General features: G+C 44.7%; 1 protein-coding gene and 1 long non-coding RNA gene across 2 annotated transcripts in view; one reads left to right on the top strand and one right to left on the bottom strand.

Moving 5' to 3' along the window:
• The window catches only part of Nbas (NBAS subunit of NRZ tethering complex), a 306,644-nt gene extending 282,136 nt beyond the window's left edge, over positions 1-24,508 (top strand). The window contains exons 49-52 of the mRNA XM_042680768.1: positions 3,854-3,993; positions 8,532-8,676; positions 14,034-14,162; positions 24,127-24,508. Of these exons, the coding sequence (XP_042536702.1) occupies positions 3,854-3,993; positions 8,532-8,676; positions 14,034-14,162; positions 24,127-24,402 (690 nt within the window). The 3' untranslated portion in view covers positions 24,403-24,508. The remainder of the gene's footprint in view (positions 1-3,853; positions 3,994-8,531; positions 8,677-14,033; positions 14,163-24,126) is intronic.
• On the bottom strand, positions 1,730-7,280 carry LOC122108788. Its single transcript, XR_006147631.1, has 3 exons — positions 7,132-7,280; positions 1,964-2,113; positions 1,730-1,831 (listed from the first exon to the last, which is right to left on the bottom strand). It is a non-coding gene; the product is annotated as an uncharacterized LOC122108788 (long non-coding RNA).
• Positions 24,509-26,575: the final 2,067 nt, after the last annotated feature.

The following is a 26,575-nucleotide window of genomic DNA, read 5'->3' as shown; positions in this document are numbered from 1 at the left end:
ATATATTAGTATTTTGTCATTTAAAAATCTAAATCTAGCCGGGCGCTGGTAGCTCACGCCTGTAATCCTAGCTACTCAGGAGGCTGAGATCTGAGGATCGCGGTTCAAAGCCAGCCCGGGCAGGAGAGACCATGAGACTCCTATCTCCAATAAACCACCAGAAAACCAGAAGTGGCGCTGTAGCCCAAGTGGTAGAGCGCTCGCCTTGAGCTGAAGAGCTGAGGGACAGCACCCAGGCCCAGAGTTCAAGCCCCACAACCGACAAAAAAAAAAAAAATCTAAATCTAGAAATATATATTTTCTAAAGAGAAAAGTTTAACTATACTAAGATGGTCTTTTTCCAAAAGGATGATTATAAACCTATTGAAGAGCTATTAGGAATTGCCTGCTGGTGGCTCACACTTGTAAGCCTAGCTACACAGGAGGAGAAGATTTGAGCAGTTCACTTCAAAGCCATCCCAGGCAGACAAATCTGAGAGACTCTTTATCTCCAGTTAACCAGCAAAAAGCTAGATATGGTATAGCTCACATGTTAGCGCACCAGCCTTGAGTGAAAAAGCCAAGTGAGAGATTGAGGCCTTCAATTCAAGCCCCAGTATTGGCACACACTAAGAAAGCTATTAGGAGATAGTTCTGGATTTCTCCAATTCTGCACATTTCATGAGCATGCTCTTTTCAGGAACACTGGTGTAGAAGACAAATGGAAGATAGAGGCATCAGTTCCTCTGCAGCAAAGTGTGTGTGTATAGCAGTGCTGTCCAGAGATTGACAGTCTCTGAGCTGGTCCTCTTCACGTGACTGCACCTGCGCACCACCTGGGGGACAGCATTGGGAAAGCAGCACAGGGAGAGGCTGGGGCTCTGGCTCCTGGCATTGCCACCGGCAATACAGGCCTTTGTCTCTAATCCGGGGACTCTTGTCTTCTGCCAGAATCTATTAAAATGGGGAGAGCTAGGCAGGCTATCTTGTTAGCTTATCTGAAGGATAAAATCTCTTGACAAAGAGATGTCTTGACAAAGAATCAACTCCAGGTTCTTACTCAAAGATTCCATTACAAAGCACGGAGGGAGGCTCTCCTCCCCTTTTTCTTTTTTTTTTTTTAATTTTATTTTATTTTATTTGAGAGCATACTGTACAGAGGGGTTACAATTACATGGGCAGGATAATGCATACATTTCTTACCAAGCATTGCAGCCTCCTCCTTTGTTTACCCTTCACCTCCCTTCCCAGCCTCCCCCCTCCCCCCCCACCCAATCCTTCCCCCCCCACACACACACTGACATTGTAAAGCTCCTTTTTGACATGACATTTTGTACTTCTCATTGTTGCAACAGGTCCACCTGAATCCTTAAACGACTTGTTTGTCCCCATCTCCTCCACAAGTTATACTGACATCAAATATAGTGAAAGCGGGGGTTACACTGTGGGGGAGGGACATACAAAGCAACAAAGAAATAATCTAATAATGCGTTAGAAACAAATGCATGAAAGAAAAAAAAACATTTAAATACATATCTTAGGGCCCTCAGAAATCTTAATACCTCTCCCTTTGCTTGAAGCAGGAGAGATAAGCCATATCCCTCATGCTTTCCAGGAGAAGCAGAACTAAAGTCCTTGCCGTTCCACCCAAATGCACATAACAGTTTCAGAAAAGGTTCAGTATTGAGGAGGGAAAAACAGATCTTGACAGCCAGCAGTATAAAGAGTAGGAGTGTAGCCATTGCAGAGACATGGCATGGAGCTGTTGCTCATTTAATCCTTCCAGTCACGTGACTATGGATGTGACTCACCTTGTCACTGCGCCCTCAACCACAGGGGCCTGGCTCTGAGCCTACGTGAAGAGAAAATATAGCATAAAACATATTAAATGAAACCAGTTATTACAGTTTTGGTCAAATCATTGTCTGCCTGTCTCCACCTCCGCCATAGCAGTATTTTAGTTTATAGAAAGGATGAGACGCACCCATGTAGATTCAGCTACAAGTCCAGGGGACCGGGCTGAGGTGAGTCACAAAGGTTCTACTTCTGGCTTTATTATTCTTGTCACACCCTTCTGGTGCCAGGGCCAGGACTTTGGGCAAGGAGTTATGTCTGCTCTCATTCCTGTAGGGAGCTGGAGCAGAAGAAAGTAACTTAATTCTATTCACCAAATCTTTCATTATAATAGACAAGACAGTATTGCCAGCTTCCTGGTTAGAAGACCAAATTAAATAGCCGAAAGTGTATCAATTCTTTGGAGCCCTCTGGCTTCTCAGCATACAGAGCAGATTACACTTGGGCTCTGTCACACGGAGCCCTGTTACCAGTTCTGCATCTGTACAGTGAGGTCAGCCGACTTGCTGGGTTAGGAAACGATCTCAAATCCTGTAAAATGCTCCTGGGTGAACAGCCACAGGAAGATGATGGGGCTCAGCACAGGCTCTGAAGGGCCTGGCATTCGCCACGTAATCTGACTTCCCGTAGCAGTCACCAAGAGAATCATAGTGCTCCTGAGCACTCATGAAAACGGAGAAATCATTGTGTGCCTTTCTCTGATGACTCCTCAGGATCACAGCCAAATGACCATTAAATTGAATGTTTTAGTGCAGACAGTTGGGAAAGGGTAGGTCGCGTTTGCTCTCATCATGCTCTCAGGGTATCTGTGTGAACACACATGATGAATTCACTGGCCTGGTGCTCGTGTGCCCAGATAGAGCACAGAAAGGGCAGTGCTGGGTTCGACTGACTTTTACACTGACGGCTACTTTTGATTTAAAATAGGAAACGTGTTCTCCCTTAAAAGCACTAGAGGTGTGATTTGTTTTAGAAGTGCCTTAGTATGAAGAGAAATCATTCACTTACACAGTGAGAGGGAAAAAAAATGTGTGTGTTTTGTATGTGGCAGTCTTCTTTTACATTAGAAATGGAGATGTAGACAAAGGATATTTTGCTCTTTCTGATTTATCATGAAAGCATCTACTAAAAGTAGTTTAGTGAAATCTCACAAGTTAAAGAAGCTGTCTACTCAGCACAGGCCCACAGAAATTGGATAATTTAAACTTTAAAAATGTATATAATATTAAGGATGTTGAAGCTTAACAGTTTCACATCTAGAAACAAAGCATTTTAACATTAAATATGTTAAATGCTAGCGAGCCAGTTATATGGAAATTTACTTACTGAATTTATTTTGATAGAGTTAAAAACCTTGTGGAACTTTGTAGTTCTAAACTATCTTCAATGCTTCTTCAGAACTGAGTTGGACATAGAGCTTTTGGTTTTTCTTTACTATAATGAAATACCTAAAACAGGATAACTTTATAAAGAAAATAGGTTTGTTCAGCTTATACTTCAGTTCTGATGAGGAACTTCATGAGAATGTATTAAAGTAGTTATCACACCACCAGTAGAAATCAGAGAAACTGGGGTCCCACGGTCCCTTGCAAGGTCATGTCTGAGACCATAGAACTACTAGGCCCCCATCTCTAACCCTGCTATACCAAGGACCAAGCTCCCAACCCAGGAGCCTGTGGGTGACAATATCAAAACCATAGCAGGTTGTTTGGCTTTGGCTTTGATTTTTTGATATTGGATTTTTGTTTTTCTTTAGCACTTTACAAAAACTTTGAAAAGAAGATTTAATCAGAATCATCAAATGTAGGCTAGCTCATGTCTACAAATCCCAGCTACCTGGGAGGTAGAGATAGGAGGCTTACTGTCTGAGGCTAGCTTCAAGCAAAAACACAAAGCCCTAACTGAAAAAGGGCTGAGGGGTTGACCTGGCAGAGCACCTTTCTGACGAGCACAACGCTCTGAGGCTAAACCCCAGTACCATCAGAACAAAAAGAAATAAATAAAATCTGGGTTCTTGTAGGTGGACATGGCTGACATCGAGACTGAGGAGAACCGCTACTCTCTGTTCGTCGAACTCCTGGAAGCTAGTCACCATGAGGTCCAGTTTCAGCACTTGATTTTGCTCCTGCAAGCGTGGCCACCGATGCAGGGTGACAGTGTGTAAGTATTGCATAAAACTAGATAGTGAGAGTTGCTCAGCTAGCCTTTAGTTCTAAAGGCTAGCATCTTTAGATGAACCAGTGGGGCAAACACTTACTGGTTTCAGTCTAAGGGAAGTTTTCTAAAGCTCCAGTGAGTCCCTGGAATTGAGGTAAGATAAGACCGTGTGCTCTGGACTGTGTGTGCCTGGAATTGTGGGTAGCATCAGACTATGCACTTCTGTGCCATAACTATGCCTGGAACTCTGGGTCCAATCAGGCTGTGCGCCCCATGTCTGTGCCTGGATTTGTGAGTGGAATCAGGCTGTGCGCTCCATGTCTGTGCCTGGCATTATGGGTCGTTTCTCTGTTTCCTTACACATCCACTGCTAACTTAATGAAGCATATATTATAGCACACTAGCCAGGCCAGCAAGTTTTGCAGTCTAAGAAGCAACAACAAAGCTCATATGAATGTTCTTCACAGATGTACAGATAAAGGATCCATTCTTACTACAGATCTTGGCAACCCATGACATTGACCACTTTCCATTTCTTACATTAAGGAGGTACACACACAGAGGGCCAGCATCACAACTCATGAACGTTGGGGACATTATTAGGTACAATAGGAATACTTAAGCACAGGCTCTAGGATGCCATCAGGACCTGTTTACCAAGGTGGCCGCTAGGTAAATAACAGAAGGATGGCATGTAGCCTTGACACACAGGATGAATATATGTTTGATAACTTACCTATTATTCTGGAAGCTGGTGGCTCATATCTGTAATCTTAGTTATTCAAGAAGGTAAGATCTGAGGATTGTGGTTCAAAGACAGACCAGGCAGCAAAGGCTTGGAGACTCTTATCTCCATTAAAGCAGTGAAAAGTAGAACAGTGGCTCACGTGGAGCAGCAGACCCAGTGAATAAACTAAGGGACAGCACCTAGGCCTTGAGTTTAAGACCATATCATATTTTTTCAGCTGAACAGGGGTCATTGAAACAACAAAAGCTGTTGTGGATATTGTTGTGTCTAATCATGCCTAGCATAATTTACCCCCTGTAGTCCCAGCTCCTCCAGAGGAAGAAATGATACTTCAAGGCCAATAAGAAAAAAAGTAGCAAGACTTCCAGCTCAATCCAAAGGCAGATATAGTAGCGTATACTTGTAGACACAACTGTGGCGGGGGGTGGGGGGGGGTGGGGGGGGGGGCTATATGTAGGTGGTCCTTGGTCTGAAACTGGCTTAGAAAGAAACATAAGAACATTCTCTGAAAAATAAAGCCAAAACAGGCTGGCGATATGAGTCAAGTGATAGAACACCTTCCTGAGTTCAGACTCCAGTACAACAGTACTACTATATATATCCATATGTGTGTGTGTGTGTGTGTGTGTGCGGTGTGTATGTGTGTGTATACGTATGTGTATATACTACATAGCTATATATGTGTATATATAGGAAATAATCATATACATATATGTATATATATCCATATATGTAATTAGTATTGAGGAAATTATAAATGTTTTGAAATGCTGCAATGTCTTTCCAATTCTCCTTGTCCCAAAGCTCGAATATTTTCTTCAGAATGTTTGCTGGAGAGTCACATCTGATTTATGGTTTCATCACAACAATTGTGATCCAGTATTTTCACTAAGAAATTCCTTGTGAATCAATATAGAAGAAATGAACAGTCCCACTTACTGGAATCAAAAGACACTGTGCAATTGACACATGTCAAGCAAGCCCCATTACAAAAAGAAAGAGAAGAAAAGAAAAAGAAAAAAGTTTCTTACATCTCTTTTACTTGTGGCAGAGATGGCCTTTTGCCTTGCTTTTTTTTTTTTTTTTGGTCATGGGGTTTGAACCCAGGACCTGGCTGTTGTCCCTGAGCTTCTTTATGTTCAAGGCTAGCACCCAAAATGGACTACCACTTTGAGCCACAGTGCCATGTCTGGTTTTCTGCTGGCTAATTAGAGATAAGAGTCTCACGGAGTCTCCTGCCTAGGCTGGCATGGAACTGAGGTCCTCAGATCTCAACCTCCTGAGTAGCTAGGATTCTAGGTATCAGCCACTGGCACCTGGCTTGCCTTGTGATTTTTTTAAGAACAGAATCCTAGCTGAACTATTTGATTTTTGCCATTCTGGGGATTGAACCCAGGGCTTTGAGCCTGCTAGGCAAAAGTTTTACCACTTGAGACATGCCACCAGCCCTTTGGTGTGTGTGTGTGTGTGTGTGTGTGTGTGTGTGTGTGTGTGTGTGTGTGTGTGTGTGTGTGTGTGTGTGTGTGTGTGTGTGTGTGTGTGTGTGTGTGTGTGTGTGTGTGTGTGTGTGTGTGTTTGGTTCCGGTCATGGGGCTGAATTTTGGGCCTGGGCGCTGTCCCTCAGCTCTTCAGCTCAAGGGTAGCACTCTACCACTTGAGCCACAGTGCCACTTCTAGCTTTTTTCTTTTTCTGCGTATGTGGTGCTGAGGAATCAAACCCAGGGCCTCATGCATACAAGGCAAGCGCTCTACCACTGCACCACCTTCCCAGCCCCTGTGTGTATTTTTTGAGACAGGGTCTTGCTAGTTTTGCCTGGGCTGGCCTTGAACTTCCTTCTCCTGTCTTTACCTGTCAGTGGCTCGGATTCCAAGGAGGCTACTGTGCTTGCAGCATTTAAACTGCAGTGCAGACATATCCCTTTTGGAATCTTCAGTTTCAGTGGCCCTGAGGGGTTTTTTTTTTTTTTTGCTCAAAGCTAGAGCTCTACTAGCTACAGCTCCACCAGGCTTTTCTGGAAGATAAGATAAGAGTCTCTTGGACTTTCCTGTCCTGACTGGCTTGGAACCACAATCCTCAGATCTCAGCCTCCAGAGTAGCTAGGATGACAGGCACCAGCCAGCCCTATAGCCTCTTTTGTTTCATTATTCCGTAGAGAGTATTTTGGGTAGATTCATTAACTCTAGTTTTATTCTCTTTCTTTACTTTTAGAGCAGTGACTAAAGTCATTCTTCCCTCGCCCCCTCCTTCCTCCCCCTCTCCCCTCCCCTGGACCAAATCCATTTCACTGGAAACATTTATTACATGTAAAACATTGAATTCATTTATAGACAAATTGTATAGGTATTGTCTTACTTCTGTATTCACTTGCAAATGCAACTTGTAGATTGCTAACCTGTGTGTGATGAAAGTCCTTGGTGTTTATCATAGGTCACATGTCCAGCAGTCTGCGTGGGCTCTGGGCAGCCTGGCTCCTCTTCCTGAGGGACAGCAGGAGAATAAGTTGGAGCCAAGCTTGCCTTGTTTTTGATTTTCTGGCTCACATTGCTTTCCCCACAGAGACTCCTTTAAAATGGGTTCTCAGAATTACTTTTGAACAGTTTTTTTTCCCCCTAGACTAGCCAATGAATGATTGTAGTACCTCCAAACTAGCCAAAATATTAAAAGAAGAGGAGAGAAGAGAAGGAAGGTGTGAGATGGTCAGTACAGTCAGTTTAAAGATTTGCTTGAGCTACCTCATGGCTAGCTGGCCAGGACAAGGTGCGAATTCCTTTGTTCAAGTGTTTGGAACCAAAAACGTTTTTCAAGTTTGGCTTTTGGAATATTTGCATTGCACATCATGTGATACGTTGGGGATGGGACCCAAGTCTATATGAAATTTATTTGGGTGTCATCTGTACTCTTATGTGCCACCCGAAGGTAATTTTATAGAATATTTTAGTGCACCTGCACTTGGCTTATGACCTGTCACCAGGGTCCGATATGACATCATTCAGCTTTCAAAAAGTTTCACACTTTGGAGCATTTGAAATTTCAGATCTTTAGATTCGGGATATTGAGCCTGAGTGATCTCTGGTGTCTGGATTTACTCCCTTATACGAATATACATGAAAAGTACAATAGACTTGTAACTTCTGGAAGATTCATAGTTCGCATGCAGTGTGTCCCAGCTGACTGGTAAAAATCTGTTGGGGTAATTTGTTGTCAAGGCTACATTGTTGTGCTGTCAAAACAGGGTCACCACTGACAGACTACTGTTTCCACAATGGTAAAACAGCCCAGAGAAAGCCAGAACAGAGGTGCGGCTGGAGTGGAAGCAGATCCTGGCCCACTGCCCTGGCTATATGCTGTCCGCTGAGCTGACCCAGCAGGCTTTGCCTAAGGCTTCGGCAGTGTTGTTAGTGCCTTTGTCATTATTACACTCACAAGTGACTTCAAGGGACAAGGCAGAGAATTCTCTCAGGGGAAGGACCATCATAGTTGTTCAGTGTGTAAAATCTACAGCTGTAAGGCAGCATCAGACTGAATGGTAAAATGTTTAGCGAATAACTGTTCCCCTACTCCTGAGGCAGTGGAGGAAATCTGCCCTTCACTTGTCTGTTGTTAGAGCCTAAGCGGCCCTGTGAAAGAGAAAGGAACAAGCCCACTATGTCCGTCCCCACCAAGGTGCAGCTCAGTGGCCAGCCTCTGCAGACTGTGTGTGTTGGGGAGGGGGGCGGGGGGGGGGGGGGGAGGGGGCCTTCGGCTCTGTTCAATAAATCCTCATCACCAACACTTTGTGTCTTTCTCCATTAGAAGCAGCACCAGCAGTAATCCATGGGTAAGACTAGCCACGGTGATGCTGACCAGATGTACAGTGGAGAACAAGAAGGAGCTGGGGAATGAGGTGTTAAAAATGTGCCGCTCCTTGTACGACACCAGGCAGATGTTGCCTGCAGAGGTAAGTCTCCACGGGGTGCTCGGCTTTCTTCTCAGAATGCTTCATTCAAAGCAAGCCTGTGACTACTGCAGGAACACTTAGCCTAAGCCATCCCCGGTAAGGCCCACCATGTGGAGCATATCAGGTGAAGAACAATAAAGGAAGGATGCTCTGAAGAAGTTTTCTTTGTCAGAGCTCAGTATTCCTTCTACAAATCCCAGAGCAGAAAACACTTTTTCCCCTGGGTGCCTTTGTATATCAAATCCAGATGCTGTCCCAAGGGCTCAGAATAGCCCTGTGTTATCTGTCTGAACTAGGCTAGTGGTAAAGGAATAAATAAGCCTTAGCCATCTCTCTGCCCAGTTCTGATTTGAACATACTTCCTTGACCCCATTGTCAAGAGACTACATAACTACTATATCTTCTGCAACATAGGGTAAAAACTCAACCACCTCTGATGTGACGTTTGTTCTCGGTCTGATCCCATGATCTGACTGTCTCAGAGGTACTTATCCACATGGGTCTGTGTGCAAACATTTTGTACATGCTATTAATTACAGCCTCTGCTCTGGATCTCCCCCCAGCAGTAAATTGTTTGAACAATTTATGTCTGAAATGTGAGCATTTCGATATAGTAAATTAATTGGTTTTAAATTTTCACTTGATAATAGATAAATTTTAAAAAACTGTAAATATGATCCTTTGAATTCTCCTTGTACTCATCCAAGGAAACTTCTTACTACGAATACACAATTAATGAATTAGTTTTTGAATAAGGACTAGGTAAGATATATGCATCTGGTACCAGTACTGGGACTTGAATTCAGAACCTCACACTCTCTCTTGGCTTTTTCACTTAAGGGTGACACTCTACTGCTTCTCTGCTTCTAGCTTTTTGCTGGTTAATTGCCTGGGCTGGCTTTGAACCATGATCCTCAGATCTTAGCCTCCTGAGTTGATAGAATTATTTATAGGTATGAGCCACCAGTGCCCAGCTAGATAAGTGTTTTTCTGTTTTTTTATTATTATTAAACTTTAAAATATTTTACTCATTTAAAGAAGCCTTCCAACCACCAGACCAGCAAAATTATTTTATAAAACATTCTAAATGCCAACATTAAAAATACTTTCTGCTTTCTCTAATGAGTCTGATTTGGGCTGCATTGGATGGTCCACTGGTGTGAGCTATTTCCTCACGTATGTCTCCAACCCGGAAGGAGGCTTACCTGAGATTACCTGTGTGCTGCTTCATCCACAGTAGTAGCTCACTAGGCTCTGGGATTCTCCTGGGATGGAGAGAGGAACAGGTCTCTGTTCTACTTTACTGAATAAAAGATTAACTCAAGTTCTGTTGGAACCATGACTTTTCTTCATTTTCTTTATGCTACCTCAGTTTATTTTCTTAATTGGGCACAGAGATAGATATTAAATGCTTTCATTAGTGGAAGTTTGAAAATGGTGTATACTATTTTAATTGATGGCTGATTAAGCTCAAACAGCCACTAAAAGTATTACAAAGGAAGGAACACTACTAGAAGGTGGAAATATCCTTTTATTTCACACATTCAGAAGTTATGTAGCTTAATTTCAGAGTCCATAGTGTTTGATAGGACTGGGGTGGTAAAAATACCCATGGCTGGCTTCTATTTCAGGCTGGTGTCTTTGGTAGCTCTGCCCTGGTGGAGGTGTATAAGCCCAGTGGTTCATGACTGAGCTCTTGGCTGGACTCACCCTTTCCCATCATCCCATTCCCCATCCCTGCCCAGCTCCCACACTCACACTACTGTCCTTGTCATTCTTTACAATGCCTTCTGCGGCTGCCTGCTCGTGCGCATGACACCTGCTGCATTGAGGCCATGATGTTTTTCCTTGGGAGAGTTATTACAAGATAAAACCACTGGTTTTCACTGGTCATGTGTCCCATAATCTTTAAAGTTCTAGATTTTTCTTCTCAGTTTGTATCCATAGCAATATAGGAATCCTTCTCAAGAGTGGAGATGTGTAGGAGAGACACCGACATCACATGGGTTGTTGGCGTTCACACATGTGGGATGCCAAGTTCCAGCTATTTGTGACTGTCCCTGAAGGTCCAAGCTTTTACTGAGCCATGGCATGAATTAGAGTCTCAGATGCTATAAACTATTGTGTGGGAGTGAGTCACCCCACTACTAAGTGAGCTGCCTAACCCTCAGCTCCTGAATCTCAAATGTGAATACTCTACCTTGTGCTTGAGTCACTTTCTAGAGTGGCTGGAGCCTGAGTTTTAGAATCAGATGAGATTGTGATTCAGGTCTTTCACCCTTTTCTGTACCTACTTTCCTCATCTCATTAGTGGGGCTAAAATAGTCCATTCCTTAAAGGATTTGTGGGGACAACTCAGGGCGGTGGTGCATTGAGGCCGTCTAGCGAGCAGTTGGGAGTTCAGTTTGGAATAGCTACCTCTGTGGGTGAAGACCATAGACCGAGAAAGATCAGGCGCCAAGTCCATCGTGACCCGAGAGGCAAGGGTGCAGTTCATGGCCACCAGTGTGGTGGGTCAGGACCCTAAGTGGGCAAGGGCTGCAGTGGCAAGAACTCAGCCCGGTCCAGGGCCTATGGTGCTTGTGACAAACCCCTTGGGCCCTGCATCCCCTGCACCTTGTGACCATCTTGGAGGGGTGTGTGGTTTTGCTTCCCTGATTGTCTCAAAAAAAAAAAAAACCAACCAAAACAAAACACAAAATCAAACCAAATAACTGCAAGGGATGGGATATGAAGAACGAGCCAAGGCAGGGGCTGAGAGCTGTTAGCTTAGAGGCAGGAACTACTCAGAGGCCCACGTCAACGGACTCTCAGGTATCCTGGCCTGGCTCTGTGCCATCTACCCATTATGAGTCTTCAGAAGGGTAGGCAAGTTATTTCATAAAATTTATCCTTAAATTATCATTAAATTGTCATTAAACATATCAGCCAACTATTGTGCTTGGTGTAAGCATCATAAATTGCTGAGAACTTCTTTACCAATCACTACTGACTCATTGCATAAGCAAGTACCACATGAGGAGAGGGAATTATATACGTTTGTTTCCTTGAGCATAATATGTGCCACCTAACTTGGGAATATGAGGAATAAGAACATGTTGGCTCTCAACAGGGGCAAATGGATGGATACTTGTAGTTTCTCTGCACAAAAAACATAAATAGGAAATATTTGCAAAATATAGTGAGAACTGGGGAAATCGAGGTATGTTCCCAGAGGAGGTGGAGTCTTCAGTGCCTTTTTAAGCTGGGACCTAAAGAGAAAGGGCAGAGATGACCCCCTGTGCGGGTTCGGCATCTAGCAATTGCCCTCCGTTATGGGAGCCCCAGGCCACATGTGACTATTAAAGTTAAACTTAAGTAAAATTAGGTCAGGCACCGTGGCTCATGCCTATAATCCTAGTTACTCAGAAGGCTGAGATCTGAAGCAATTAGAAGCCAGACTGGGCAGGAAAGTCTGTGAGACTCTTATCTCCAGTTACCGCCAAAAAGTCACAAAGTGTAGCTGTGGCTTATGTGGTAGAGCACAATCTTTGTGCAATAAACCTTCAGATATAATACTCAGCCCCTAAATTCAAGCCCCAGGACGGCACCAAAAAAAAAAAAAGCAAAATTCAAAGTGCAGTTCCCCAGGAACACTAGCCACACCTGTTCTGTGGGTTGTGGCTTGTGGCCACTGCATGGGACAGTGCTGATTCAGGATGCTTCTGCCATGTAGAAAGGCCCCTGGGCGATGCTCTCTGTGGCTGTGCAGGCAGGGAGCCCAGAGTGCTGGGGGATGTCAGGAGGGGGGGAGGGTAACAGGCATCACGTCGGGGCATGGTAGCCAGGCCACAGGGTTACGTTCCCTGTTTATGCTTCTTTCATCCACATGCTTTCTGCAGCTCTGGTCTTCCCAGCTGAAAGTCCAGTATTTCTCCTTGGTCCAGGTGTTTGGAGAGACATCTATGCAGGCATGTTCTCGAAGGCACACCATGCTTGTCTGATTAGAATCCAGACTGCTTGCTGTATATATTTCCACAAAACACTTTGCAGAATACAGCCTTGCACTCCGAAACTTGAAGGCCTTGCTGATCTCCAGGACAGACATGCTGTGTGGAGATGAGAGAACTACAATGCATGGAATTGCAATGAGGCCTTTGTCCTAGGCTTTAAATGGAGCTTCTTTGTGTCAGCCTCAATTTATCTCTGCTTTATAATGTAAAGGAATTTTGAAAATACCATCTATTTGGATTTCTTCTCTGATCTGCTGCTGTGGAGCAGCACGGCGAGATCAGTCCCCTGGAGGGCCGTGAGCCTCCCCATCCTTTTCTTCAAAACAACCCCTGCTTTCTGCTTCTCTAAAAGGGGCTGCCTTCATTATCTGCTCTTCAGTCCAAGCATTCTGTTCTTGGTGTCATCCCAAGTCAGGACGTCCAACCAGTGAGCTCAGTAGGGCAAAACAGCTTGCAGGATTTTTTTTATTATTATTCTTTTATGCCTTTGTTGTATGCATTATACTTTTATTTCTTTTGTTATATAAAATTACCATATGTTACTTTGTTTTAAATCCTGTTCTCTCGTGAAATGCTCACCCAGTATAATAAAAAGCTGAGAATAAAATTCAGGCACACCTATAGGAATCCATAACTTTAAATTTTTCTCTACCACAAATAGTTTTCATGAAGACAGACTATCTTGTGCGTCAAGTGGTAGCACACCTGGCTAGCAAGAACAAGTCCTGAGTTCCAACCCCAGTACTTCAAAAATGAAAGAAAACTGAAGAAGAAAAAGAATATCTTGGATATATCAGGGATTCAACTCACTTTGACAGTAGAATCGTAAAGAGGTTTTGCATGATTATTTCTTGATTTACTTTCTTTTAGTGCATTATAACTAGGTATTAATAACATTAGCAAGTGAAAACAGCTACTATTCTGAAGCCCTTAACATATGCTCAGTGTTGCACATTGTATTCATTGACATTAATACAAACACAAACACACACACACACACACACACACACACACACGCACACAGCTCAAACACTGCAAAGCAGATGTAGACAGGGACCCTCCTCACACATTTTGCTTGTAGGCAAGCTAGTGTGAGAGCTGGAGAAAATAAATGAGCATGGATGCACACAGTAGTACCATCCAGCCACTAGAAGTAGTGCGTGTGAGCAGCTGACAGCTTGGAGAGATACTCTGTTTGCCTTGAAGCAAGGGACATGGATACCAGACTGTATTTCCTTATGGCACCGAGTGTGCTTTATACACATGTGTGCACATACACACTCATTCCTAGTAAAAGGGTAGAAAGATGCTTCAGAGATGAGACATGCTTCCGAGTCCGCTCACCTGGTGCCTCTGTGGTTTCAGAGTGTGAAGGAGCTGAGTCTGCTGCTGCTTCGCCAGTCCCTCCTGCTCCCCTCCCTGAAGCTCCTCCTGGAGAGCCAAGATGAGAGCCTGCATGCTGTGGCCCTGCAGCAGATCTCAACTGTCACTGAGGTACGCCAACTGAGATTCCACCTTGCCTCGGAGAAATGGCTTAGCACTATTAGTCTCATAAAAAATAATGATGACTAATTGCTTTATGTTCAGTCTTCTCTGAGCACAGTAGCTATCTCTGTTCTGTTGGAACTGTACATGCATCTTGGATGGTTTTACAGACATTTACTCCACCCCTCATGAGCCAGACTCATAGATATAACAAAATGGTTTTTTTGTCTCATGGATCAGTCTTCTTGGCTTTGAGTCTAGGGCGCTCCTGGGACCCTACAGGTGTTTTGTCCTGGGATGTAAACCTGGGGGTAGCTGCTAAAAAGGTAAAAAATGGTTGTTGTCGGTGAGGACAGAAAGTTAGAACGTAACTGATCTGGGCATAGACATTACGAATAAAATGAGAAAACTGCTACCTTCAGTCACTTACCTGTATTTTTGAGACAAAGTGTCTGCAGAGGTTTGGAGTCTCTCTGTTATCACTAATAATTGGCCCTTGGGGGTTCCCCTGGGAATGCTGGACCCAAGTACTGAGGGGACTCATTGCTTGGTCGCTCCTTGATTATCTGTGCAAAAGTAACAATTGTGTGACTTTGAGACTGCATGTGAAATTGATCATTATAGTGAGTTTATTTCTTATTCAGTTTTTTTCTCTTGTAAATCCAAGTAATCAGGAAGGGAGAACAAGCTGGAGAAAATTGGGCTACCTTCAATGCATTTTTGCCTGCCTTCTGCCACACCTGTGTTAGACTCTGTTCTGGCGTTCTCTGGAGCCTCTTAGAGAACAAAACAGTGATGTATTTTACATGGTCTAACCCTCTCCATCCTGCGTGGAGCTCTCCTGATGCACTCCCGATTGTGATTCCATAGGTGAATGCATCCGTTTTCATTTTAAAGATTGTTTCTCTCAAATGCACCTGTCAGAACTGCAACTAGAACAGAGATCTTGAACTACTGGCCAACCTTCTATCTTCACAATACTCTCTCCCTGCCCCCTACGCTGGCTATTGAAGGAAGGAATGTAAATGAGAACGCCGCAGTGCACAAGCAGTGTTAGGCAGGACGAGTAGACCTCCATAGGACTGATATCTGAACATGTGCTCTAGTGACCTCATGGCTCTGCCAGCTATGGGAAGGATGCTCGAGGTTGGCATAATAGCGTCAAACCTTGTTGCTCCATCAGGTGCAAAAATCAGAGTCGCTGATAGAAATTAGATGCCCCACCTGCCATTGAGACCCTTACTTTAGGAACTCAGTATGAGACAGCTGTAACATATTAAGCTAGCCTATCTGAACACTTAGCAAGTGTTTAGATAGTAAAAGGCTGGGTAGCCTTACGTTTTTGCATTCTCCAATGAGCTAAAGTTAGAGTTTTCCATATTTTAGCATTTATTGGCTTTTCATTTTTAAGACAATTTTGAATTCACATTCAGTTGTACTGTGAGAACTCACGCTTTTTACCAGCCTCCTCTGATGGGGTAAAAATCTCACATAGTTAGGTTTCGTCAGTTCTCTGCACACTGTTGTATGTATGTGTGTGTTTCTGTGTGCAGTTCTCTGTGATAGTGTTTCACATAGATTGCTGTAAGGCTACAGTCAAGTTCCACAACAGTTCATCACGAGAATACTCTCATTCTGTGCTTTATAGGCTGAGTTACCTTCACCTGCCTGCCTCCCTTTACAACTGCTAATCTGTTCTTCACCTCACAACTTGTCATTTCAAGTGTGCTGTAGACATGAAGTTTGATTGTACCTTATCATGGACTCCCAACTGCAGTAATGAGTCATTGTGATGTTAGATTTGCTTGTCACCTTGATTGGATTGAGAATGAGTAGGAGATTAGGAAAGCATATCTAGGTATGTGTATATGTGTGTCTGTGTGTATATGTGTGTGAGTGTGTTCTAGAGACAGATCATGAGGGCCCTGACCTAATGAATGGCTTAATCCATTGATGGATTCAATTGTAAACAGACTACTGGGAGGTCGTTGAGCTGTGGAGAGTGGGCTGTGGTTGGAGATCACTAGTGATGTGTGTTTGGGGACTGTATCTTTTTCTTTTTTGGCTAGTCCTGGAGCTTGAACTCAGGGCCCGGGCACACTGTCCCTGAACCTCTCTGTGCTCAAGGCTAGTACCCTACCACTTGAGCCAGAAAAAAAAGCTTCCAGCTTTTTCTGTTTCTGTGATACCAAGGAATCAAACCCAGGGCTTCATGCATGCTAGGCAAGCACTCTACCACTAAGCCACATTCCCAGCCCCAGGACAGGGAAGGGTCTCTATATCTTACATTAACCCCTTCCTACTGCTCCTTTCTGCTTCCTGTCCACCCTTTGGAGTGGCACTGCCATTCCTTCCTTGCTATCACAGCCTGAAACTTCGAAACCCATTAGCAAAATAAATCTTTTCTCTCTTGAGTTGTTTCTGTCAAGCCTTCTTTCAGTGATGGGAAAAGTCACAGAGTCATGTTGGACTTCTCAGAGGAGAGTGTCAGTGGGCATTTTTGCAGGACTCCTGGCTAACTGTTTTCAAATCATATTTGGTAACGAAGTGAAAAATAGAAAACTTTGCTTTTGTTTTGTTTTGTTTTTCATTTCAGTGTTCACTCCATCCATAAGGGGCTAGAGTTCATCCATACCTTTCTGCTTATTGGCCATTGATGGGAATTCCTGTTGACATTAAAAGAATAACACCTGGCAGAGGGGTCCCTGATAGTAATCAGGTCTGCTCAGAATGCAACTGCAAGTGGAAAAGCACCACAGCATTATGGTTTCACTGGTCATTATCAGGTGCTGACAGCGGTGTGGGTGTTAGCAGTGACAAGGGTGATGCCAGAGGCTGTGCAGGGTTTGCCTCGAGTGGCAGCACTGACTTCCACTAAGCTGTGCTCAAACAGTATGTCTCTGGTGGCTGCTTGTAACCTTTTGCAGATGGCCCATTCTCTGCGCCAGAATGGCAAAGTCCATCCTTCGGATGATATTGCACAAAACCCTGTGAGGTCCATACTGTGGCTTTACCCTACAGTTTCCATGAGGTTGAGAACTCACCTGCAAAGACGTGGTCTCTCTAAGAAGGTTACCCTGCTAGTGTGTTTGGATCTCATCTCTAGAAGATGTTATATTCAGATGGACTTTCTTGGCTGGCTCATTTGATTAAAGTCAGCAGCAGCATATTTATGATAGCTTTTGTTCCTGTTTTGTAACTCCAGATGTGCGGTAGCTTCCATTCCCCATTGCCACCTTCTCTCTTCCTCAGGGTACCTTACTGCGCAGTGCATCTCTCCCACCCCACATTCCAGGGAGTACCCTGCCTTCCACCCTTCATGGAGTTAGAAATAGGTCACACAGCTAGGAAGCAATGGGATTTAACACTGAAAGTCATACTGTGTTAGTCATTTTCTTGTTGCTGTGACAAAATACCCAAGAGAAACAGAAGGAAGAAAAATTCATTTTGACTTATGATTTCTGAGGGTTTAGTCTATAGTCTCTTGGCTCCATTGTGTGTGGGGCTGTGGTAACACAGAGCATCGTGGAGGGACCCTGCAGCTGTAGCTGCATAGCCCACGGCAGGCAGAAGTGGAGAGGAGTAGCTGGGATCACAGGCATGCACCATCATGCCCGGCCTGTGGTTGATATCTTTAATAACCTTTATTAAGTAATAGCAGATATAAAAATAAAGCAAATATCCTTGCCTAAACAGTGAAATAATGTTAAATAGTCTTTTTTTAAAAATAATTGTAATGAGGCCCTGCCTGCAGTGTGCTACTGAATTTCAGCTTACCTCATTACTGTAATTACTCTTAGCTTGATGTAGATCCATAAAATCAAAGATTTTAATTCAGAGAAGGTTCATTACCTATTGTTGAAAGAGGAATTAAGCAGATAACACTTTAATGGGTTGGAAACAGTAGTACTTTGTACTTTAATAGATTTCTTTCTGCAAAGATCTGCAAAGTTTCATTGATTCTCAAAAACAGTCCCAGCACACACACACACACACACACTCACACACACACACACACACACACACACACACACACACACACACACACACATACTGCTCTCTCACACAGATGGCAAGCATTTTACTCATCTATGATAAATATATGTGAGTCCTTCCCCCTCTAGAAAGTTCTCTATTCCTGCTCTTGTTTGGCTGCCATAGCGTTCTCTGTTTGCTGAGCTTGAGCTCTTCACCAGACCTTGTGCCAGGCACTTCCAAGCTGGGCCATCCCCCCACCTCACAGTCTGTGTTTGTGCTGTGGAAGCTGGCGCTCAGAGGGATTGTCCTTAGCAAGGTCACACAGCTGCTCAGCATGGGAACAAGGCCCAGAAATTGATCTTTAACCCAAAGGCTGCTTTCTGTATTCATACCACCAGACTATTTCTCACTCTATTTCAGTTACTGAGTAAGAGGATTAACCTAAATAACCCATGTAGACCTACCTTATGCTTACTATAAAATGCCATACTAGATCCTAGGATCACAAAATAGAGCTCTTTTTTTCCCTCCTTACTGCACCAATTAAGCCAATATCTATAAAGGATTAGTGATTTTTGATAGCCATACACCAAAATCAATCCCTGGTCAATTTAAGACTCTTAAACATTTTTGTAATTTAATTTCATTGTAAAGGTGATGTGCAGAGGGGTTTTAAACAATTAAATGAGCAAATTCCTTTGCCCCCAAATTATACATTTGAGGAAAAATTCATTCTTGCAAATAAGTAAAATTTCAAAATAAAGCATGTATTTATCCTGAGCCAAATTCCAGGCCAACTTGGGCTGGATAGTGAAACTGCGTCTCCAAAAAACAAGCAAAAGGTCAGTCAAGCAAGCAGCCTTGAGGTACCATCAGCGATCTCCTAATTGAGCAAATGGCTTTCTTCTTGAAAATATGACACCTTTGCCGAGCCTGGGCGGCGGCAGTGCCATCACAGCGGGACCGCAGTCTGCCCTTTTTATGTGGCTGCCCTCACATCCATGTGGACAGCCTTGCAGAGAGCACGGATCCTGTCCCCACTCACCGCAGCCCTTGGCTAGGGCCACTACAGGCGGGCGGTTTTAACAGAAGAACTTCCTTTTTTTTTTTTTTTTTCAATTCTGGAGACAGGAAGTCTGATAGCAAAGATTGGTTTCTTCAGTGATCTCTCTCTCTCTCTCTCTCTCTCTCTCTCTCTCTCTCTGTCTCTTGTTGGCATGCAGAGTCCCTGTGTCATTAAATGGTTGACCCTAGTTTCTGGGTATGTTTTTATAAAAACACCATTTATAGTGGATTAGAAGCCATCCACTGATTTCACTCAACCTTTATTGCCTCTTTAGAGACCCTGTCTTATCCTCAGTTGTGTTGAGGTACTGAGGGTTAGAAGTTAAATGTAAGAATTTTTTATATTTTAATCAGTAATATCCCAAAAATGTCTTTCCTGGTGATTTATCCTGTGGGAATAAATAAAATACAGAATAAAATATTGATCAAGATGATTGCACTCATAAATTCACATGTTGCATGGTAATCTCATCATACAACTAATTCAATATAATAAAAATATCATTTCAAAAAGGAAAATGGGTATGCAAAACATTCATTGTAGATTTTCATTAATAATTAGTAATAGTTAAAGTTGTATAAACTAAATTAAATAAACAATAATATCTATTCAACAGGTTTTTGTCAGCTAGTAAAAATTTTTAAAAGTGAAAACTATGTAGAAACATGGGTGGAATTGTTGGAGTCAAGAATACAAATATCACAGCCGGGCATTGGTGGCTCATGCCTGTAATCCTAGCTACTCAGGAGGCTGAGATCTGAGGATCACGGTTCAAAGCCAGCCCGGGCAAGAAAGTCTGTGAAACTCTTATCTCCAATAAGCCACCAGAAAACCGGAAGTGGTACTGTAGCTCAAATGGTAGAGTGTTTGCCTTGAGCTGAAGAGCTGAGGGAAAGCGCTCAGGCCCAGAGTTCAAGCCCCACTACCTACAAAAAAAAAGAATACAAGTCGCACATGATGCATTGTTAACAATACTGTGCAAATAGTTGCTGTTGGGGTAAAAAATGTCTTATCACTGATCTAGATAAAGAGCAAAGAATTCTCAAGCTATTTTTTTTCTTTTTTACTTCTCCTCTTTTCTATTTCAAAAAGAATGACGTTATTAGAATCCATGGTGAGTAGTAAAAACGGAACCAGGTGTCTGTGTAGTAGTACCAGGTTTTTCAGTATAAAAAAGAGTGAAGAAAATCTGAGGCCTGACAATGAACAAGGTGGTGATATTGTCAAGTGCTGCGGTGGAACTCGAAGCCCATGGCTGTGCCGGCCAGAAGGCTAAGTGTGGTCATGGTGACCTGACACAGCAGCCTGGTATGCAGAGGGGCTGTCCTCGCTCTAAATTGAGGCTCTCCATTTTTCAAACTCTGCTTCCAAATGCAGTTGTAGGAATGGGTCAGACAGAGGCCAGCTCTCTCTTCGCTCACTTTCTGTTATGTCCCAAATGTGCATGTAGTTGTTGTCTCTGCAGTATTTTTCTTGCACATAACAATTACAAACTATGCTCTGGCCATTTTGTCCTTTCTGAAAAGAGCCAGAGCAGGCAAAAAAAATCAGGAGGGGAAGAAATAACACCAGCCAGTTTTACTTTCCTAGCACTTCATTATTTAAGGAGATCAACCAAAATTCCCCCCCCCCCCAATCTTTCCCTGATGACTGCTCAAGTTCACTGCTACTCAGCAGTCACACGAGGGACCTCTGAATGGGCCGGGCCAAACGGATGAGCTCCATTTTGCTTCCATGACTGCAGCCTTGGGCTTTCTCAGTCTAGACTAGAAACAGCAAGCTTTTGGAGAACAGACAGCCTGCCTGCCCTTCCCTGCTGCCTCTGACAGGGCGTTAGGCCTCTAGGAAGGAGCGACTTGAAGGTTGTCACAGCCCGAGAGGGGAGTGAGAGGATTCGCCTGCTGTCATTGACAGACCCCACTCTTTTCTCCAGCTGAAAGGATCTGTCACGCCCTTCTGTGGAGTCTTGTGGGGCCTCCAAAGGGAGGGCCATAAGTAATCAACAGAATGAAAAAGTTGTCCCAGCCTTGCAAACAGACTCAAGTTAGCAGAGAAAGAATTACCCTGTGCAGTGTGTGGCCTCTGCCTTCTGTCTGTAGACCTTACCAAACATTTACCTGTAGCATCCCAGAACGTACACCCTGCTCTCCTGGAGGCTTGGGTAGAAGGGAGCCTTATTTTTAAGGATAAACCAAAATCACAGCATGGAAGTAACCCGGATATCCTCTGATCCTGTGCATTTATTGAGTGTGCATTCATGCATGCACACGCATGTAGAATGAAACAATGCAGCCCCCAGAGTGATTCATTCGTCCTTGTCCCACAAATCTTGGGGTGTTTGGCCAGGTGACCAGCCATGCTGAGCACGGGAGAGCAGGGGTGAGTGAAGACCACATGCCACCCCAACAGAACTCATGTGTAGGGTGGAAGTGAGTAAACAGGAAGCATGAATTTCTAGTCCACTCGGACACGTTCATATGTGAGGTTAGAATGAATGGAATTCACCTAGTGAATGAGGTTAGAAGGAACGGATTCATCCCGTAATGAGGCCTAGCATGCGGGGGTCCACGCTCACCCCTGGGATGCAGGGCAGAAGCTGTGTGGGGTTATGCTGTGTGTTGGCTAGGAGTGAAGAGAAGCGGAGGGAGATGGATGGAGAGCGCTCCCGGGCAGCCCGCAGGGTGTGGTGGGAGTTCCTGTAGCCCGTGGCAGGAAAGCCTGTCTGACTGCCACGTGGCCTCCAAAACCACCAAACCCCAGAGCCAAAAGTGAGAGTGTGTTATGTGGACAAGTGACAGGATACAAGGCCAGGGAGAAGGACAGGCGTGTGCAGAGTTGATGCCAGTGCCCCCCTCTTGTGATTTGCCGTATAGACAGATCTTTATCGTGAACTTGACTGCTTTCAGAACTGTGGCTGAGTTTACTAATGTCTCTTTATTCAGCCATTTCACCACCATCAGCTCTGCTGGACACTGAACTAGGAAGGCAATAAAGCCCCTGTGCCTCAGGACCGGCAGGCAGTTCACCATAGCACAGTGCACCAAGGCCTGGGTCTGAGCATGGAGGAAGGAGAATAAGTGTGGCCAAGGGAGCTGGAGAAATGTCTCCAAGAAGGTGGCATGGAGGCTGACATTAGGGTTGGGCTTTGGGCAACCCCTAGGTTGTGAGGCAGATAGGCATCGTTGCCAGGGGCAATAACTTCTTTTTGGTTTTGGGTATTTTTGTTTTTCCTGCATCACTGGCCGGTGTTCTGCATCAAGCTATGCCTTCAGCCCTTTTGTCTTTAGAGCTATTTTTGAGCTAGAGTCTTCCTTTTTGCCCATTCTGGCTTGGACTGCATTCACACAGTAGCTGGCCTGTCAAACACATGCCAACACACCCAGCAGTGTTTTTTCCTTTTCTGTTGAGGTATTTCTTCTTTTCTTCTGGCTTAGAACCTCCCATCTGAACTTGCTAGATAGCTCCAACGACAGCCGTATGCCACGGTATCCAGCTGTTGGTTGAGATGGGTGTCTCATGAACACAGTGCCTGGGCTAGCCTCAAACTGCAATCTGCCCAGACTCCACCACCCGAGTAGCTAGGGCAGAAGGTGTGAGCCACAGGGCAGCAGCGTAGTGGGCTGACTGTAAATGGCAGTACTCCTTCAGCCAGCACACATAATTGACCCTCTCCTCTCTACTCACGTCCTTGCCAGAGATCACGCAGGAAGAACACATTGTGTACAGCTTTATGATATGGTTGGTCTGACACATCAGATTTGAATTTCTTACAATCAAAATGATTAAACATGGGCTGAGTGCCGGTGGCTCACACCTGTCATCCTTGCCACACAGGAGGCTGAGATCTGAACATCAAGGTTCAAAGCCAGCCCAGGCAGGAACTCTTGTCTCCAGTTAGACTCTTATCTCCAATTAACCACCAGAAAACTGGAAGTGGTGCTGTGGCTCAAGTGGTAGAGCGCTCGCCTTGAGCTGAAGAGCTCAGGGACAGTGCCTAGGCCCAGAGTTCAGGCCCCATGACCAACCAAAAAAAAAATTACTAAACATGACACTAAGAGGAACCTGGCACGAGCTGTTCTGTGACAGCCGCAGTACGTGAACATTGCCGAAACGCGATCTGCATAGACTTGATTTCCTCACCAAAAAGAAAAGATGATAATACAACATAAAGCAGAAAAGCTGTCAACTACGAAAGTCATGGAAACTGTATGTCAACTAAGAGGGTGAGACCAGGGAGGAAGACAGCACATTGAGCAGCACAAAGGGAACTCGGTGCTGAGCCTCCTAAAGGATTAAGCGAGAGCGATTTAACCCCTACCGTTGATTGTCTGACTTACTCAGGGGATTGTGGAACTTGCTCTTTTTCCCATAGAGTAGAAAAAAAAGACTTTCCCATTCGGAACATGTTTTCCCGTGGATCTGCACTTGAGAAAGAACTGGGCCTGAAGAATATAGACCATGAGGAAAGGCCAGCGAGGTGGATGGAGAATGTGGTTGCCAAGAGCACAGTTTTGGAAGTCACCACTGCCCTAAATTCTGCTTCTGGCTCTGCGACCCACTGACTATGTAGTATTAAAGTTCTTGCACTTCATTTCTACCTGAGTAAAACTGAGAAGTAAAAGTACCCGTTTCATGGTTGGATGAGGAGCTCAGGGTCATAACCTTCCCATCGTATAGTTTCTGGCTCGCCCTGCATGGTAAGGAAGCCAAGGCCTGGCCCTCCTTATGCTGAAAGGAAGCCATGTCTCCTGCCCATGTCTGTTTCCTCACATGCACACATCTTCTGAGTACTTTGTGGAGCAAGTGTTGTCAAAACAGACACAAGTAGGCATGATGCCCACGTCCAGCGGGCTACGTGTAATGGCCAGTTAGAGCACAGTCAATCTGACGGCAAACCTTGCTCACGTTTTTCCTTCTTATTTCTTGAAGGTGAACGATTCCAATTGTGACCAGGAACTTCTTTCTCTGCTCCTGGACGCCCGGCTGCTGGTGAAGTGCATCTCCACCCGCTTCTATCCGCGTATCATTGACCACCTCTTGACCAGCATCCAGCAGGGGCGCTGGGATGTGGAGGAGCTGGCTCGACACCTGCGGGTGGCCGGCCACGAGGCTGAAGCCGGGTCGCTGCTCCTGGCTGTGCGGGGGACTCACCGGGCCTTGAGAACTTTCAGCACTGCCCTCAGTGCAGCGCAGCACTGGGTGTGAGCGCTGGGTGTGAGGCCAGCAGGCCCTGCCCCTGAGCGACAGGGCCTTGTGCCGGAGCTGCAGACTGGTCCTGTGGGGAGCAGGAGGCAGTTCCAACAAGTTTCAAATAAAGCTGTATGGAAACAGTGAGCCCCTGCCTGGTTGGAAGCCTTGTGTTTTTTCGTTCTTATATGGACTGGTTAATATGCCCTCCTGTTCACTGACTCTTTTTCAACCTTCTTTTCCGGATAGGATACTACTAACAAGAGTACCAAAAGCTGCAGTTCAGATAATTGGACTGTGTGTGAGAGAGTGCCAGGGTCGCCTGTGGCTGGGTCAGGTGTTATAGGATGGAAGAAGGGATGCTCAGATTGGTTCTCTGGTTTAGGACAAAGTATTCTACCTCCCCAGAATAAGGTTGTAATATTCATCCCAAGAATTTCATCCATAGTCAAGTGCCAGTGGCTCACACCTGTAATCCTAACTACTCAGGAGGCTGAGATCTGAGGATCACGGTTCAAAGCCAGCCTGGGCAGGAAAATCCATGAGACTCTCACATCCAATAAACCACTCACAAAACCAGAAGTGGCACTGTGGCTCAAGTGATAGAGCACTCGCCTTGAGCTGAAGAGCTGAGGGACAGCTCCCAGGCCCAGAGTTCAAGCAGCAGGACCGACAAAAAAAAAAAAAAAAAATTGCATAGATAGTATGTGAGGCTCTGTCAAATGCATAGAAGGCACCTAAGAAATAGTAATCCTAGTGTTATGGTCTATGACAGGCTGTGGCCGGTACCAGCCACAAAGGTTGCTACAGGGTTAGGGCCTTACACTGGGTCGGCATCAACATGATCAGGTTGGAACATTTGCATCCTTTGTCAAACCACAGAAGGGATGTTCGATACTTTCTCCCACTGCAGCAACCTGCACTTGAGGACTGAGGCTCGGACTGGATGTCCTAGAGGTAGCGTTCCTAGGTCTCACCAATCCAAGCCATGCCACAGCCTAGGAAGCAGACGAGACCTCCTCACCAATGTGGCGGCTATTGCCATCAGGGGCAGCCCTCTAGATGCAGGCACAGAGATAATTACCATAGATAATTACTGTAAATACGCTATCATTGGAAAAGGCAACCCCTGCAGTTTCCTTATTGGTACTTCAAAGCCAGCAGGCTGAACATAACATGGCTTCCTGTGGTCTCTGCCACAGGATGTGGACCATGCTACATGATTTTTCTCTGCCGTATAGTGCTTTAGGGCAGAAGAGTCTCCATGTTGTATACCACACATTCCCACTAAGGCCATACACCTGCCTGGCTCTACCATGTGTCTAAGAATACCATCTCTTTGCATGGCAATCCACACTACTGCCATTGACTTCTCATTTCTGTCCCTCTTGATACACCACAGAGTCCTCTGATAAGAAAGATTTAGTCATCTTTGGAGGAGACTAACTGCATAAACTCACACCCTTAAGTTTAACTTTTTATCTATCCCAAGTCTGAGTTCCTGCCTAGCCCTTCAGTAGCACTTGAATTTGAGGATGACTTGGGTTCAAGCCTCTGAAATACTTCAGAGAAAAGGGAAGTGTGCCTTTCTCCCAAACAAGGGAACAGCTGTCCAACCGGACCCAAACATGCTTCCAGGAGCTCTGGTGGCCCTAGCCATATGCCACGACATTGGCCAAGTCCCCCCAGGAAGTGTGCCTGCTGCGTTCTCCAACCTTGCAGCTGCCCTCCATTATTTCAAGGACTCAAGTTCTTATCATCAGAACCCAAATGTTTAACCAAGGTTTAAGTCGCTCTTATGGGGGAAAAAGAGAACAAAAAGCAAAGGAATCACTCCAGCTTTCTACCAGTTGCATAAATGCTTCAAACTACTGCATTGGTTTTTATGTTGTCATTTGGAATGTCAACCATATGTTTTTCTTGTCAGAGAAATCCTTTCATCATTTATTCCAAGTCTTTCTCTTTGAAAGCAAAGCAGAATAAGACAGGGCAGCTGTGGCCCTTTGGCTCCCTCTGATTCTTCAGTGAGGCTTCCTGGGGAATGGACCCAAGAGCAAGCCAGAGTTGGGGAGGGGGGGGCGGGGGAGGGGGAGGGTTACCTTTGGGATCACGAGCCCTGGTATGAATACTGAGACCCTTTGGGTGGGCCACTCATCTCTGGGCCTTGGTTTCTATATTTTACTAATTAGTA

Source organism: Dipodomys spectabilis, unplaced genomic scaffold (genome assembly GCF_019054845.1).
Source record: "Dipodomys spectabilis isolate Male_0828 unplaced genomic scaffold, ASM1905484v1 ptg000066l, whole genome shotgun sequence".
Classification (NCBI taxonomy): Eukaryota; Metazoa; Chordata; class Mammalia; order Rodentia; family Heteromyidae; genus Dipodomys; species Dipodomys spectabilis.
This window is presented reverse-complemented; position numbering and strand designations above follow the sequence as displayed.